This window comes from Microplitis mediator, chromosome 2, assembly GCF_029852145.1.
Source record: "Microplitis mediator isolate UGA2020A chromosome 2, iyMicMedi2.1, whole genome shotgun sequence".
NCBI lineage: Eukaryota > Metazoa > Arthropoda > Insecta > Hymenoptera > Braconidae > Microplitis > Microplitis mediator.
This window is the reverse complement of record NC_079970.1, coordinates 10,581,518-10,600,427: the sequence shown is the minus strand read 5'-3', so window position 1 is coordinate 10,600,427 and position 18,910 is coordinate 10,581,518. Positions and strand designations below refer to the sequence as shown.

At 29.8% G+C, this 18,910-nt stretch overlaps 1 protein-coding gene across 4 annotated transcripts in view; it reads right to left on the bottom strand.

Annotated features, from left to right (window-relative positions):
- The window catches only part of LOC130678428 (protein AF-10), a 41,188-nt gene that overhangs the window by 17,579 nt on the left and 4,699 nt on the right, over positions 1-18,910 (bottom strand). For 2 of the 4 annotated variants that reach the window (XM_057485607.1, XM_057485609.1), the window contains exons 7-11: positions 14,386-14,847; positions 10,558-10,741; positions 9,286-9,484; positions 6,370-6,522; positions 6,002-6,266 (exon numbers count right to left, since the gene is read on the bottom strand). In XM_057485607.1, coding sequence (XP_057341590.1) covers positions 6,002-6,266; positions 6,370-6,522; positions 9,286-9,484; positions 10,558-10,741; positions 14,386-14,847 — 1,263 coding nt within the window. Of the gene's footprint in view, positions 1-6,001; positions 6,287-6,369; positions 6,523-9,285; positions 9,485-10,557; positions 10,742-14,385; positions 14,848-18,910 lie in introns of those variants that run through there. The other 2 variants (XM_057485608.1, XM_057485610.1) reach the window with 2 other exon arrangements.

Here is an 18,910-nt window from a genome sequence, read left to right as displayed (position 1 = left end):
GAGAGAGAAAGTAGTCATTATCCGTTAGAAAACGACACTACGTCTTATGCCTACTTTCTGTCTCTAGCAATTCCCGAAGATATCCGAAGTCCTATTTTTTTAAAGTCCCGTAGCAAGAAATTTTTCTAAGTCCTTATATTGAAAATTATAAAGGAAAAATTTCAAAAAATCGACAAAAATTCGTATATACCATTCGATTCAGAATTTCGCGAGATGAATTTCTGTCGTATCAAAAAAAATATTTTTTTTTTTTTTTAATTGTTGATAAATTTCAAAAATTTTTAAAACGGGTTTTTTTATGAAAAAAAAATTTTTTTTAACTGTCATTACCCGTAATTATTTGGGTAATGGTTCAAACAAAATTATCCATTAGGTCATTTTATTTATTTTTCTTTTTTTTCTATTTTTTATTTAACAAAAAGTGATTTTTACTTTTTTTAAATTTAAAATTCGAAAAAATTTTTTTGGAAGTTACCAAATTTTTTTATGGTTGATCTATGATTTATTATGAGAAAAAAAAATTGTAAAAATATCGATTTGCTGCCGAGTTACACTCTTTTGTTTATCCGTGCGCGGACGAAATGACGTGCTTTTTCGTTTTTCGCGCTTTAATAATTTTTATCTCAGCAACTATTCGTCGTAGAGACTTCGTTCAAAATTCATTTTGTTCGTTATTAAATCCCAAAAACAATGATACCAGTTTGTCTCGATAACTTCTCAATACTTTTAGAGATATTTCATTTTACATCTAATTTTTTATAAAAAAAAAAAGATCACCCTCCAAATTTATGGTAACTTTTTTCCTTATATTTTTTCTAGTATTTTGAAAAAAAAATTTTTCAAAATCGATCTTTACCCACCGAAAAAATGATCTTTGACCATTTTTTCGTGCGCATCGACTGGACTAATAGTATATCAGTCGTGCTCTAATGATACGTATAGTGAGCATTATTATTTTGTATTCTCAAGTGTTTTTTTTAATTTTAAGCTATTACTGATTTTATATTCTTGTTAGGCATTATATGATTACTTTTCAAATTTTTCATGCCATTTTATAAACTTTATAATCTTTTTATAAACAAATGGATTAATTAAATATTTTTGGAAAATTTTTGTTCACCATATTGTTAGCGTAAGGAAATAATTAAAAAAAAAAAAAATTTTTCTTAAAAATGCATTTATAATTTTTATAAATAAATGCGTGTTGTTAGAGAACTAAAACAGATAAACGTTAGGTTTAAAATTTATAAGAAAGCTTAACTCATATTGTATAAAAACGACTGGAAGGTCGAAAACTGTATCTGCAATAGTTGCAAAGTTACAGCAATTTGTTTGTTGACAAATTGAGTCAGTGCTTGGACTTTGTCGTACTCCAAAATCCAGATGTTTTTTAAAAAATTGAAAAAATTTTTATTTGCCATATTGTTGCAGGTTGCTGTTTTTGTAATTTTTTTATGTTCTAGAAAAAAATTAAAATAAAAAAAAAATTATCAAACAAACAAATGAATAAATTGTTGACAAAAAAAATTTTATTGTTGTCATTATATTTAGAAATGCAAATTATGATTTAAAAAAAAACGATTCCTTGATGAAAATAGTATATTACACACTGAGGGAAGTAAAGTAAGAAATGTCTCAGATCACATGTAATTGTTGGCCGAGGTCAACAAACATGTGATCTGAGACATTTCTTACTTTACTTCCCGAGGAGTGTATGCTATTTTTCTCCTCGACGGAGGCGGAAAGCGGCAACTTCGTTTTGCACAGCGGGACGAAAGTTGACGCTTTCCGCCCGTCGAGGAGAAAAAACAATTATAAACAATAAGATATAGTTTTTAAGAAAATTTTGTTTTTTGAAATCATTATTTCCTTACGCTAACAATATGTTGAAAAAAAATTTTTCAAAAATATTTAATTAATCCATTTGTTTATAAAAAATTTATAAACAAATGGCAAGAAAAAATTTGAAAAGTAATCATATAATGCCTAACAAGAACATGAAATCAGTAATAGCTTAAAATTTAAAAAAAAATTATTTAACATACATTATTTTAATTTTTAATTTTTTTGGGTAGTTCAAAAATTAAGAATTAATGAAATCAAAATATTGTATAAACTTTCATACTGTCATCTATTTGAGTATGTTTATAAAAAGGGCTCCAAGAAACAAAAAATTTATAGATTAATTATTTAAACTTTTATGCCGCCTTTTATGACAACACAAACCCGTAAAAAAAATGTTGATTAACAATTGAATAACTTTTTGAAAAATGGTGATGCAACTTTTATTACCGCGAAATTATATTCTTTGAAGTGTCTAGATGACACCAAAATGTTTTCAAATTTTTTAATTGATATTTAATTGCAAAAAAAATTATTTAAAAACTGCGCTCACTAGAGTGGCGGCGCGCGCATGCCGAAACTGCCGCGCAAAAGCTAATTTTCAACGTTAAATTAAAATTATAAATATTGGAGCTACAATTCGGGGAGTCGAGAACTTTTTTACTAAAATTTTCTGCTCTTTCAGAAACTTTTCTAATATTTGAGCTATCACTTACACTTTTTGAGATTTTTCCAAAAAGCTGGACGGCTAGTTTTTTGAACGGTTTTTTGTTCATAACAATTGTAATTTTATTTTTCCAAAAAAAATCCAAAAAACGTCTTTTTCTAGACGCCATTCCAGATCGTTTAAGCCATCAACTATATTTTTAGGAGACCTGTAACTATTTTTCGCAGGAACTCAACTTCTCGACTAGACTAAAATAGAAAAAAAAATACATTATTTAGGTATTTTCATTGCTTCGTTTATTTACCATTTGATATGGTATTAATCTTTTTTTTAGACTAGTAAACCTTTAACTCTGTGCCTATTTAGACAGTCGATCTGAAGGAGTAAACTCCAATCGTGCGTCGGAGCTGACACACACACTTTTTTTTTAATTGTTGATAAATTTCAAAAATTGTCAAAAAGGGTTTTTTTATGAAAAAAAAATTTTTTTTATCTGTCATTACCCGTAATCGTTTGGGTAATGGTTCAAACAAAATTATCCATTAGGTCATTTTATTTATTTTTCATTTTTTCTATTTTTTATTTAACAAAAAGTGATTTTTACTTTTTTTAAATTTAAAATTCGAAAAAATTTTTTTGGAAGTTACCAAATTTTTTTATGGTTGATATATGATTGACTAAGAGTATAAAAAAAATTGTAAAAATATCGATTTGCTGTCGAGTTACACTATTTTGTTTATCCACGCGCGGACGAAATGACGTGCTTTTTCGTTTTTCGCGCTTTAATAATTTTTATCTCAGCAACTATTCGTCGTAGAGACTTCGTTCAAAATTCATTTTGTTCGTTATTAAATCCCAAAAACAATGATACTAGTTTGTCTCGATAACTTCTCAATAATTTTAGAGATATTTCATTTTACATCTAATTTTTGTATAAAAAAAAATGATCCACCTCCAAATTTATGGTAACTTTTTTCCTTATATTTTTTCTAGTATTTTAAAGAAAAAATTTTTCAAAATCGATCTTTACCCACCGAAAAAATGATCTTTGACCATTTTTTCGTGCGCATCGACTGGACTACCGACTTGGTCGGTAAGTTGAACTCTGCCTCGAATTTATTCTATCCGATTCAATGCGTTTTAACACGAAACAATGTTTTCAAAAATCGCATTGAATCGGGTTGGTCCGTATTGGACTTCAATTCAACTTCGTTTGCTGGGCTTGTACGATCATGTCTGCGCCATGCATGATCATGGATGATAGAGCATGCTCAACCATGACCTTTCCCGAGGGATTACATCTCTGGATACAATTATTTCTAACGTAAGTCATGAGCAAGCCTGATCTAGAATGAGTCATGCATGATCATGCTTGATCACGAATGAGTTACACATGATCAAGTATGAACCATGTATGGTCATGAATAACAGAGCATGCTCAATCTTGACCTTTCCTGATAGATCATATCTCTAGATACAATTATTCCTAACGTAAGTAATGAGCAAGTCTGATCTAGGATGAGCCATTTATGAACATGCTTGATCACGAATGAGTCATGTCTGCCCATGAATGAGTTCTGCATGATCAAGTATGAACCATGTAGTTCATGCATAATAGAGCATGCTCAAGCATGACCTTTCCTGATTGATCATATCTCTGGATACAATTATTTCAAACTTAATGCATGCGCAAGCTTGATCTAGAATGAGTCATGTCTGGCCATGAATGAGTCATATAGGATAAAGCCTAAATTATGCATGAATCATGCACGGTCAGGCACGAATCCTGCATGATCATGCAAGGTGATTTTTTCCCGGGTTTACAATCGTTTATAAATAGTTTTTGCATAGTCTTTTTACAGTTAAATAATAGTTTAAAAACGGGTTTCCATGCGTTAAAAAACAGTTTGCACATGTAAATTAGACCAAGTAAAGATTTGGTATCAACTGTTTATTAACTCCATTTTATACAATTTAATTTACAGTTTTTATTTAGTTAATTAACAGTTGATTCTTAGTTATCTCTAAAACCGTTATATGACGGTTTCAAAAGTGCACATTAGAACTCTTTATCAACCGTTAATTTACTGTCTTTAAACAGGTTTCACTTTCGGTAGGGCACATGCATCCATAGATACACAATAAAAAATTTTTTGTTTTTGTGTATAAAATTTCATTGGTTAAAAATTTTGTGTCAATTATTTGACATCATCAAATGTACTGCGACACCATACTGAAAATAGTCAGAATAGCTTCCTAGGACCACAAAACGTCGACATTTAATAGAAACGATTTTCGAAAATCTGGATGAAAACAATAAGTTCCGGAAATTTTCGAAAATCTTCGATTTTCTTAGCGGAAAGTTTAAAATAGTGATGATAAATTATTTCGACATTTGCTGGTTCTTTTGAAAATTTAAAAATTTCTTATCAAGGAGAGAAACCAGTTAAGGAGTAAGTTTTTTTATTCGTAATTTTCATTATTCTTTGACAAGGAAAATATGAATAGAATTTACTTAAGCTTTGAAAATATTTCATACAGATTTTCAAGCAAATTTTTCAAAACTAATTTTAGGCATTCCCTCTGAAAATATTGAATATGCTAGCTGCCGCACATCAAAAATTACTACTAGACTTTGCTGTTTGTGTAGATTCTGGAAACCAGTTTTGCTCTGAACTCAATACGGTTTAAAGGTTACTTTGTGATCATGATGGTTTTTTACATGGACTTAACTCTGATAAAAAAATTATGTCATAAACAATAATGTTACTTTAAATATAGGTTCATAGAAAGTGTAATTATATATAGAAAATACCTATCACTCTATAAAAGTATAGATTAGAAACTTTTGGAGTTAGAATGTACACAAATTGAAAATTCGTTTCGAGATAAATGCGGACAAAGAAGAAGTACTAAAAAAAAAATATTTACGGCAGTATTACATTATTCAAACTGCTTACTAGTTAGTTAGCGTTTCCAGAACCATAAAATAATATTTCTTCTTCTTGTTGAATCATATTAATATTGAGCCAGCTGAATAAATTAGTAACTACCTGAGTGATCGCTTTGTTTTACCTACCATGCAATCCGACACTTCAACAAGAAACACTCACTAAACGGTTCAGAGCATCAAAACAAATTGAAATTATTATCAGAAACTTTGGAAACATCTTCTTACATATTTTCACAAACAATTTATAGAAAAGATCCAATTTTCTGAATCATCTTAACAGGTTTCCCTCTTGAAATATATACTAAAATAAGCGATAATGATGAACTTAACTGGAATTAGTTAATCTGTTTTTAATTAACTAAATACGAAAACATTAATACTAAGTTAATAGCAATCTTGAACTTTATTCATATATTGATTAATTATGTTAGAAACATTCAAAAGTTTTATCGTATTTAAGTTTGACAGGCTCGCAGACAACACAAATTTTTAGGTTCAACCTATAATGAAAATTGTCTCTTTTTGAAAACATATATTACCTTATGGAAGGACTTGGTTGTGGAGCTACCATCTGTCCTCTATGTGTATATTGTGAAACTGATACTACTGCAGGTGATGATGAATCCGATGATAATCCATTTTCTAGTATTGTTGAATGTCCAGTTGAATTCGAATGTGGTAAATAAATATTATTTACTCGAGAATCTCGATTAACTCTTGATATTGACGAAGTTACTCCAACGGCCATATCTGAGTGTGGACTATTCTGATGTGATTGGCTTCCCACTGAATAAATATTATTCACTGTATAAGGATAAAAAATTCTGTGTTATTTTATTAAAAACACAAACTTTTTTATGAATGTGTAGTAGCAAAAATATTATTATAGTAAAGAATATTATCTTACATGAATGCGTATTTGGTTGAGTAGTAAGAGGTATAGCTAATCGAGCATTAACTGCAAGTAAATGATCTCTCCGCTGTAAAAGACTGTTCACATGTTCTTCCAATCGTAGATTTTCAGCTCTCAGCTGATGTAAACATGAAAGAAGTGATGCGACTGGAAAATAATTTGAAAATAAATTTGTCATCACTATTATTTATAAAACTTAGCGTAGATAATTATTGACAGATCAGTATTAAAGTAAATTATCTGTACATCCTGTGAATTAAATTCGGGTATAAATGGAAATTTTAATGTTAATTTTATCTATCTCAAAAACGACTACTTTAAAATTTAGCTGTTCAATGTTTCGTAAACTTTTAAAAAAAGAAAAATATGATAGCCAAAAGTTTAAATCTCGAATAAAAATTTCCTTCAAGAAGATATTCTCAAACCCCGATATAAATTTCGAAAAAAGTACAATCGATTCGCGTTATGAGTCTGCCTACAGGGGTGTAGGGGAATATAATTCTAAGAATTCCTGTACCCCCACTTCTGTTCAGTAGTCGATTATACTTCCCCTACTTTACAAGTGTGTGAGAGCGTACGTGATTATTTTCATAATCGCGTTATGAGTCCACCCGATTGATAAGTCCATAATTATTAGTTCATTTATTTATTATAACAATACGGATTCAATGATTATTATAGCAATAATATTTAATAAATATGTTATTAAAAGTTGTATTGTGGATTTTAATTAAAAAATAACATTTAATTCGTCACACCAGCCAAATAATTTTTTTTTATTTCATGGAGGGGGAATGTCTTCAAGAGAAATATAAGTTGACGGACTCATAAAAGAGCGGACTCATAACGCGACTCGACTGTACTACAATTATCAGAAAAATTACAACAAAGAAATTTTTTTTAAATTACTATTTGAACGCTTTAATTTTGTAAAACATAATCGTATGGAGATAAGGAAAGTGCTATCCGGTAGCTGAAATGAAAGTAGATTTCTTACTAAAATAACTTAAAATCCTATAAGTCAATAACGATGATCGTTAAATGGAAAGTAAAAGAGGCCAACTGAAGCTTATCCTATCATCTTTGAGTTTGTTTTCACGACAATAAGCTTAGTCGTTCTCCTTAGAAATTATATAGAAAAAAATAAATGCAAAAAGCGTGCGCTAAGATAGCACTTATATCGCATGAGTGATAAATACGTATCTTATTGGTTCAAAGTTTTATTAGAAGAGAACTGTATGCTCTTTGAAAAATCCTGTATGTGCTTAGCGGTACGTTCAACTACAGTCCGCGAGGGGACCTTAAAAGTCTGACTTCCTATGAAACTGGTGGTTTTTTGTTGTTTACTTGTAAACGGTTGACTTTCAGAAAAAAAAGTATAGCACATTTCTTGTGGAAAATTTAGTCTTTTACAAGAAGTTCATGTAAGTTGAATCTTTAAAATCAATATTTAATGAAATATATGAACTAATCACCAATAAACAAATGTCCTATAATACGATAATTCGGCCAAATCACTACCATTTAGTGATCACACGTAATTAATTAAGCCTGGAGGAGGACAAGGAGAAACGCCGAGAGCTTTTCTTCAATTCTGTACTTTCACTCAACGTTTCTCCTCTCACGCTATACCCCTATCGGACCTCAAAACTTTCAGATTTAGCCTCCGTAAAGAAATTTCAGTTCAAAAATTAATTTTTTTTTTTTTGCATATTTCGATAGTCTATACCTTTAAAAAAATACATACTAAAATTTCAAGTGTATATCTCAAATAGTTTTTTTGAGTTACAGCCATCTGAAGAGCAGCCGCTCATCGGTTATATATCCAAAAATATATCCTTGAAACATTAAAGCATTCCGTGCAGTAGTTTTTTTTTTAAATTCCCAAAAATTATCTTTTTTTCCAGCGGTCACACAAGTGGTCTCCTTAAAGCAAAAAAAAAATCTGGGCAACGGTTGGCCCTGCAGGCTAGTCCCAAAACTTCCAGTTGTTTTCGAGCTCAAGGAGCTTTTACCATTTCTTTCTTTCACGATATCTCTTGGATAAATGATCCGGTTAAGATGGCTCTTGTAGCAGTCGACGCGTTTCTTCAATTTTAAATGCTGATTGAATTTTGAAGTCGACCGATCGAGTCATTTTTTAGAAATTTTGAAACAACTAAAAAAACTAATTTTTTTTTTTTTCATTTTATATATCATCAAGTCTATTCAACTGATTGATGTAAAATTTACAGGAAAGTTGATGGCCAGCAAGCTCTTTCGATTGTCACCAAAACCATTCAAATCGAATAATTAGTTAAAAAGTTATAAAGAGTTTACATATGTATACACACACACACACACACACACACACACACACACACACACACACACACACGCGCGCGCGCGCACACACACACACACACACACGCACGCACACACACACACACACACACACACACACACACACACACACACACACACACACACACACACACACACACACACACACACACACACACACACACAGAGATACTCGGGCATCATTCTAAAAATAGTCAGAATAGCTTCCTAGGACCTCGAAACGTCAACATCTGATGAAAACTCGATTTTTGCAAATCGGGGTGAAATCCATAACTTCCCAAATTTTTCGAAAATCTTCGATTTTCTTAACGGGAAGTTAAAAAAAAACACTTTCAAGTTTACGTATTATTTAAATGGGAAATTTTTCAACGTAAAAGGGGAGTTCTTAATATTAAGAGCAAACACTTTTGAACCTATGGTGATTTGGAACTTACTCGACTAACTGAGACAGAAAATGGTAAAACTTTTGGAAAGTTGCGTCATGAGGATAAATGCAATAATTAGATTTTTATGAAATCTATTAAAATTTCATATCAAAACATAGTTTTTATATCGCCGTACACTCACTGTCAAAGTGTTGGGCTTGTTCCATTAAAAATTGACTGCCTTGCTCCCATTGTCTTTCAAGTAGTTGATCTAAAGTTTGTGGAATGGCACTTCCGCCTAATGCTCCAGAAGAACTGATATTTGTATTTGCAATATTGTTAGTATGAAAAACCGAGGCAAACGATGTCGGTGGTTGAGCAGCTGATTGATTAGAACGTATCTATCATAAAAAAAAAAAAATGAAAATGTTTTATCAATAAAATTAGTTATTGTGCTTTCAGAGTAACGATTCGTTAAAAATATCACCCGTAACTTTACTAAAAAGTAGAAATGAAAATTCTGAGGTCAAAAGTCCTATTCATTTTTTCCAGCTAACGCAATGGTAATTAATGAAAATTAATAGGACATTTTTTTTTTTTTTATAACTTGCACACGTGCATATAACAGGAATGTTCCTCGTCACACTGAAATGAATTAATAAGAATTTTAAATGAGACACATTTACCCTGATGATTAAGGGCCATATTTGAAAATACAATGGATTTGGAAATGATCAATTTCTTTTCTTGATATCTAGTAATCAAGAAAAATAGCCAACTAACTGTATTAGAGAAAAATATGTTGATAGCAAGCTTAAAGCAAAACGGTGTGCATTACTACAAATTAACAGGCAAATATCATTCGTGATTCAAAGACAACTCGGATCTATTATCATATTTGACTCATTTCATTTATTTATTATTTTGTATATCAGTATAATAGACAAATGAATACAATTACAAAAAATGTGATAATAGCTTCGTCTATTCATTATTAATAAGTAGTGCAACATGCACAGTAAAAAATTTTTCTTCAAAATTAACATGAATTGTGTGACAAAAATAGTTTATGCAGAATTATATGTTATTTTAACATACGTCGATATGTAAAAAAAAGTTACCATCTTGTATGTTGAAACTAACATACATAAATGTCAAATTATTGTGTGTTAATTTGACAGTAACATTTAAGAAGTGTTACTTTTGTAATAAATAAAATTTTTATATTAAAAAAAAAATTGATCAAACAAAAAAATTACAGTGTTGCATGTATACATAAAAATGTAAAATATTCAACGAAATATTTTTTACTGTGTACTATGTAATTTTGAGCCATCTAACTACTTATTTATTTTCTGATAATCACGCGGAAAATTGCAGAAGGAGTCTTATCTCAAAATTCCAAGTTCTACCTCGCGAGAAGTCATGGGCGATACTTTTGAAACATACTATATATCTTTTATCAGTAACTTACCGAAGCAATTACTCGACTATGAAGTTGTGGTCCTACTAATGTTGTCGACGAATTACTTGCTTCAGTAAAAATTGAATGAGCTTCCAATTCTTGGTTAAGTGTATCAGACATTTTTTGAGCCATTGTTGATGATGGATTCAATTGGTTTCCAAGCATGTGAGGTGCGTTCACACCGTTTTGAAATCTATTATTCATCAATATTAGCAATAATTAGCAAAAAATTACAATACAACTTGATAAAGAGTAATTACAAGATCCAAAGTGATAAAATAGAAACCGTTTAATAAAAATTCATTATTTTGATAACATTGATAATTTATAGATATTTCACATACGTCAGTAACTGATAGTCAAGAAACAAGAACTACAATAAACTGAATTTCAGAGAAAAAAATCTGGGTAACAGTTGGCCTTGCGACCCAGCCCTAAAATTTCCCGCCATTTTTAAACTCTTCAGCTCGAAAATAGTATTGTTAATTCATTTTTGAGCTCTTAAATTCAAGTAATAAACAATAAGAAAAAAAAGCAATGAAATAAATCGTTGTTTTTTTAAATTTTATATCAGCACTATCTTTGGAAATAATGAACCGATTTTGACGTTTAAAAAGGCGTTTGACGCAGTTTTTTGACCTTTAACATTCAAAAAATTTTTTAAACATTTAACAAATAATGTTATGAATTATTTGGGAAAAGGAAGTAAATCGTTATTCGTTTAATTTTTAACCACCAATATTTTTTGAAATAATTAATCGATTTTGATGTTCTATGTGACATTCGACGCACGTTTTTAGCTACTATCGTTAAAAAAAACTGTCATCAATCAGTTCAACGATTTGGATTTTATTAATTAATTAATTAATTAATGTAACGGGATCGAAGTCCACTTTCGTTTTACGGGAGGCCGTTTCCGCGCCCTTTTGGGCATACACGCCTTGGAGGGCATCCCTACCCACACCCCAGACGACATTCCTAGCCGAAAATTATAATCGAGTGACGACTAAGGGTGGACATTAACTGGGATTATAATAAAAAATTCTCACTGCGCGTGGTATCTAACCACAGCCACCACGAGTCCATATCTCTCTTCAGCCAAACACTACTATCATCTCAGGAATCATTTCCAACTTTTGCCACCAACTTTCTCAGAAAGTGTCGATCAACTTTGGAAGTATCAACTTTTGCGGGCAACGTGGTGTCCAGTTGCGGCTGTAGTTTCACGTCAGTTTCTCTCCAACTTGGCTATCAGGGTACAGTTTCAGTTTGAGTGAAGTTCCGGTGATCGATAAAATTCCCATTTTACCAATCACTAGATCTTCATCCCGCGCCTAACGATCAGAGACCTCCGTTCGAACCCGACGTGTGGCTAAGCGATCACCCAACCAAGTAGTAATCATGCTCGACGCTACTTAACTTTGGTGATCGCCCGAGCCACGCGCGTGCCGAACGGCTGCCTCAGCCGCTTTAGTTAGCGAAACTATACGATATGGTAATGATTTAATATTTAGGGGAGGGAGGGGCGAAACGGGGTACTTAAGGAAATACTAAGTTTTAGAGGACCCAAATACGCTAAATATTTTTTTTCATAATGATATCCAAAGTAAATAGAAAAAATTTTCAGTTGCGATTAAAAAAAAAAATCATTTTTGTGGGCAAAATGGCTTACCCCCTAAAAAGATGAAAAAAAATAATTTCTGAATATCAAATATGTTTGATTAAATTAAATTTTTTTGAAAGTAATTTATATAAAGAAACTACATTTTACAGAATTATTCAATGCAAAGGAAGAAAAAACATCTTTTAATAGTTTCTATCATAAAACAAAAGTAATTAATATTTTTCGACTGACAATCGATTTTTGAAAAAGTTCAACAATAAAAATAATGCTCAATTATGTTTACAAAAGTGATTTTGAAATGTTTAAAAAACATTTGAATAATAAAATTTTTTTTCATAAAATTTTTGAGGTACCCCGTTTTACCTACCCTTCTTCGTTTTGTTCCCCTCCCCCCTTCCCCTACATCAAGTAACATCAACCAATTGAACTTAATTTTCTTAACTACACGTTCTAAGTCAGCGTAACTACACAATTCTGTTGACGCTTATCATTTATATTAAGTTAGATAAACTGTGTTACGCTGGGTTGTTTGAACTAAAATTTTACAGTATATTTTACTAAGAAAGCATAGTCATTCAGACTTTTTATATATATTGTCTTCCGAAATTTTTTTTTTGATTCAAAAAAGTTTTTTTTTTTTTTTTGTTAGCTGGAAAGTATTTATTATTTTTCCAGAAACTTTTAGATCATTTAGTCAAATAGGCTTTGAGATATTTAAGAAATACGAAAAAAAAAAAATTTTTTTTCGTTTTTTTGGATGTTTTGAAAACTATCGGATCGATCAATTCCAAAATCTAATCCCTGATTAAAAAAAATGATTAAAAAGTATTTAAAATGATTCGTTTTTTAATCATTTTAAAAACTTTTTAATCCTCCAAATCATTTCTAATCCTGTCTCTTATGGACATTTAACGTGTGAAATCATTTTTAATCATTTTTTTTAATCAGGGATCAGTTCTAGAACTCAATAAAACGCGCCGATTGCCACCTCAACTGTCTCAATCGGATAATCCGTTCGAGAGATATCGTCGACGAAAGAGTGAAAAAAAATCGTTTTTTTTTTTCGTTTTTCGTGAATATTTCGGAAACTATCGCGAATCGATCAATTCTAAAATCTAATCAGATATAGAACTCGATAAAAGCATTCGATTGCTGCCAAGAACGTCCCAATCAGATAATCCGTTCGGGAGATATCGTCGACGGAATAATAAATGTGAAATCTATATCTGCATTTTTCATTGAATAACATCATAATTACTGAACAACATTACTCAAAACTAATATGTTCATCTTTATGTAAGTCATTGGAAGTGACTGCTTAAAAATCGTCATGTTTGCTCGTAGCACGAGCGAAAATTTAAGTTTTGTCAAACTGTAATTTTTCAAAATACAACGGAACGATGCTGATTGATATGAATAAACTTATAAAAATCAATGTAGTAATGAATGAAGTTGAAATAATTATCATTATATATGTCAAAAATGGAAATAAATGGTATTACGTAAAATAATTTCCAGCAGAAAGAAATATTCTTTCTTGGATGCTTAAATTACTAATAAATATTTAAAAAATATGTACCTAAAGATCGGAACGTTTTTCGCGCAAGGAAAATGAAAAAAAATTTATGTTATTTCACTGCTTAAGGGGTATAATTAGGTGTAGCTTGCAACTATTGGGTGACGTGCGAAACATTTATAAAATCTAGATCCAATAGATTTTTTACTTTTTCGAAAATGTATTCACAACAATGTTTTCGAGCTCAAAGAGCTCGAAAATAGCGCGAAGTTTGGGGGCTGGCCCACAGGGTCAACCGATATTCCGATTTTATTTGTAGATTTTTTCACGTTGAATTAAAAAAAAAAATTCTACATTCATTGAACATGAGAAAATGAACTTGTCAAGCCCAGCTTAATTTATGAGATATTGAATGAATTTTTTAGGAGAGAATTTCTTTGGACTCGAAGTAACTTTTGAGACTATTAGTCCTAGAAAACAAAAACAAAAATTTATAATTACACGCCCTGGTGTATACACAAATTTTGGAGAGATGTCATGAAAGCTAAGTGTCAAAATTGATTGAAAAGATTACGTTATCACGCAATTTTTCTTATAATAACCTTTTTCAAATGAAAAACTACAAAAAAGCAACCATTAAAATTATACACCTCAGAAATCGTGATTCTACTTGAAAAAACAATAAGATAATGCTTACAATTTCACGTCCTTTTCCTCTTTTGTATTGCTTCCTAAAGTAGTAGGTATCATATTCATGGATGAAAGCGGAGTAATTGAATCATGATCTTCGACACTTTTTTTTTTTCTTCTTCCTGGTCCAGTACTACTCATACTTTCTGAGCTAGGACTACTCGGTGGAGAATCTTTAACTACGGATCTCATTGTATTTCCAGTACCGGATGTGATACTACTAAAATTTCCAGTACCTGGAGTGGCTCCTTGACTCACAGAAGATATTGGAGCAACTGATAGTGATGGTGTTTGATGATTATTTCGGTTGAGATTACGTTTAGATGTTTTAACAATACTAATAGTAGTATTGGAATTCGATGAAGCAATTGTCGATATTGGCAAAGGAGGAATGGGCAAAGGTTGACTATTTGACGTTGAACCGCGTTTAGTTTTTTTAACTTTTTCTTGTTTCTCTGTTGATTGCAATCTAAAGTACAAAATATTATCCATTAGATAATAAGTTAAAAAAATTTTTTTTCAATTACATTTTATTGAAGAAAAAAAAATCAGAACTATAATTCATACTTTTTTGAAGTAATAGTTTATATCTGTAATAAGAATATGCTACTCATATTGATGTCAAATGGAATTATTTATGCATAATACTATTAATATTACTTAATAAATTATATTAAAGCAGATTTAAAAGTGTTAAAGTGCTTTATAAACATTGCATTTGATAATTATGTCGAAAATGCTGCATTTCAGATATAATAATAAATTCTTTAAATAATTAAAAAAATTGCATAAATACTAAATATGTGATTTGTAGTGTTTAATTTTTTTATTGTATCACTTTATGCATCAAATAATCTAGGACAATTTTTATTCAACATTAAAAATTATCGTTTCCATTAGAGGTTAACCAAAGTACTTGTTTACCTCCCACGTCAGCTATATCCGATATAGCTCAGTATACTCTCAAATAGATCGATCTCTCGAACGATACTTTTGCGCGGCAAATATTTGAACATAAAAAATCGTTATATTTTAGAATCAATACTTTAATTGTTTTGTCATAGAATCGAATTTCTTAGAATCTTGAAGAAATTTGCTTAGGATTCTTCTTTTGTCATAGAATATGACATTTACCAATTGGTTAATTTATCATAATACTGAAAGTAGCAAACACCAGGCAATTTTGAAATTTTTATAAAGAAGTTACTTGTAAGTAAAATACAATTTCTAGAACGTGCACAAAAAGATTTTTCTATAATTGTTTATTTATTTAAAAGAAACAAATGTTTTTAATGTCTACTACTTTCAGTATCATAATTATCTTATTTATTTAGACTACTTCGACTATATATTTTGAAGACATATACTTATTTTTTTTTTCGTTACAAATAGTCATAATGAAATATTGGACATTAAGTCCTGTCGGGTTATATTGCTTGGAGTAAATGAGTAAGTCCACATTTAAACACTGCGACGGAATGATTTGTGCAGGCAACTTTTTTATTATTTAAATAAAAAAAATTAAAATATATCTAAATTATACGCCTGAAAAAAAAATTTTTAATAAAATTAATTTACTCTGCTCAAAAATATTTAAACAATCATAAGTGTCGAGAGAAAAATTATTGAACATTATAAAAATCTATATAAATTTACTGTTAAAATTTTAATAAGTCTTTAATCATTATTACATATAAAAAAAAATAATTAAAAAAATTACTGGAAGAATAAAACTTCTATGATAGAAAATTAATGTAGATTATTAACAGCAAACCTATAGAGCATCGTAAGCAATTTTTTTATCCGAGAGATGTCTATGTTTTGTTTTAGATTATTTTTTATAAATAATCATAATTGTAGGATTATAAAATTATACAATAGTATGTTGATATAAATATTTATTTGTAGATATTTACATTTTAAGATTATTTCTTTATAGATAGTTATAATATTTCAAATATTTTTGAGTAGAAAAAATTAACTTTATTTACTGAATTTCTTTTTTAAATACTGTTTTTTAGATGTTTTTTTTTACGTATTAATTCTCCCCGAAGCATTACTACCCGATAAGGATTAATGAATAATGTTATATAGGGTAGAAATACCACTTATGGCCACTGCTTCATTTTTGGACATTTGATACTCTATTTTAATTAATGAAAAAGTATACAAAGAAAACTTCCATTGTAATATTGTGATAAAGTATCTTTGAACTCATTTAAAAAATTAATTATTTCACTGCGTATTTTACAAATTATTTTATTTAAATTGTCGAAGTTTCCAAAACTGGCCCTACAGTGACCAAAAAAGGTACCTCTACCCGATATTCTATGAGCAAATAGTCAACATCACCAATAGTTACGGTCATGGTCTTAATTTTATTACAAAAATTAAATACCCCCGCAGTTATTTAACTACATTTGTCTCTAATCAAACTGATGAGTACTCGATTTATGTGATTAGACTTACATAATTAAAACTTCGAGCCATGTAAAAATAAATCTCTAAAAAAAATTTTTTCAATTGGATGAAAACTTAACAATTAGAATTTCTGAACGCAACAATTTTTTTTTTTTTTTTTTTACCATACCTGCACCAATAAATTTATATTTCTACCTTATTTAGTGGAAAATATGTTGTACTTTTCTCTTATTAGAAAACAAATGAATAGTATATTACATACTAAAGGAGGAAGGTAAAAAATTCCCACCTACGTGTGTAATTACCTACTCAAGCTAAAAGCGAGGATGAAAAACACGCGAAATGGAAAAGCTCTTTCTTCGTAGTGTGTATACTATTTTTCACCAGATATGCACTTAGCAGTTTAAAAGTTTGTCTATCTGCGGATAGAATTCATTAATTCGCTGATTCGTAAATTTTTTTTATTTTTAGTAAGAGAATAGTATTTCTTTTTTCCTACTAAATAGGGCCGAATTTAAATTTCTATGCAAGATCAGTGAAAAATGTATCATTTTATAAAGTCAAAATTCTGCTATCACAAAAAATGAACTCTGGAAGCATATCAGTCGTTTATTGAGAATCCAATAAAATTTAGACGTCAAATATTATTTTCAATATATTTTAGTTAAAATACACTGGTCACAGAAATTAAGGGATAGAAAAAAAATCCGAAATTTTTAGGTGATTTTCAACATGCTGTAACTCGGTGAAAAATGGTCGTATAAAAAAACTAAAAAAAGCAAATTGTAGCCTCAAGTTTCTAGTTTTCAGATCTGGACCTCAAAATTTTTTATCATGTCCGGTTCCGGAGTAATCATAAGAAAACCAACGAAAAAAAAATTTTCAAAATTTTGGCTGGTCTTTCAATACCTCTATGGGCGACAATAAATTTTTTTGAATAATCCGACTGTCTGACTTTTCTCGGAAATTTTATGCCCTTTAATTTGGTGGCCTTAAAAAGTCTCTACGACGATTTGGCGCCGAGTTATCATTGATCAAAGCAAAAAAGTCCATTTTGGCTTTGATAATCAATAACTCCGGATGTATTAGTCGTACAGAGAATGGAAGCAGGGTTTTGAAAACTGGAAAACATTCTCTATAAGGCAAAATTAGTAGCATTTGATAGAAAAATTTTTTTTAAAGCGATATTGTTTGGTAAAAAACAGGTCAAAATTCACAAATTTAAGGATATTCGGAAATCTTGCTATAACTTTGGATATAACGGATGAACAAAGGATATCTTCGACTTTTTTTCAACCTCAAAGTGCCCTGAAAAAACCCTGAAAATTTCAAATCGCTGCGATTTTTCTTTCTTAGTGCCCCGAAGCTTTAAATTTATCGATTTTGTCAAAAATCACCATAATTGGTAGTCTCTCGGTTTTTGTTCATTTTTTCGATTTGAAAATGGTTTTTTTACCGATAATCTTCATTTCTTTGATCAAAAAGATCGATTATCGAAAAAATTGAAAAAAAAAAAAATTTTGAAAAAAATTTTTTTTTTTTTTAAATTTTTTTTTTCAAAAATTTTTTTTTTAAAAAATTGTTTTTTTGTTGTATCTACAATGATTTATCATTGTCAAAAAAAATTACTAAAATTTTTTTTACCGCCGGCATTAGAGTTACCCAAAGGGTATGTTTATTAAGTTGACATTTGAAGCAGATGCAGTTACAGCGGTAAAAAAAATTTTAGTAATTTTTTTTGACAATGATAAATCATTGTAGATACAACAAAAAAAAAAATTTTGAAAAAAAAAAATTTTTTTCAAAATTTTTTTTTTTTTCAATTTTTTCGATAATCGATCTTTTTGATCAAAGAAATGAAGATTATCGGTAAAAAAACCATTTTCAAATCGAAAAAATGAACAAAAACCGAGAGACTACCAATTATGGTGATTTTTGACAAAATCGATAAATTTAAAGCTTCGGGGCACTAAGAAAGAAAAATCGCAGCGATTTGAAATTTTCAGGGTTTTTTCAGGACACTTTGAAGTTGAAAAAAAGTCGAAGATATCCTTTGTTCATCCGTTATATCCAAAGTTATAGCAAGATTTCCGAATATCCTTAAATTTGTG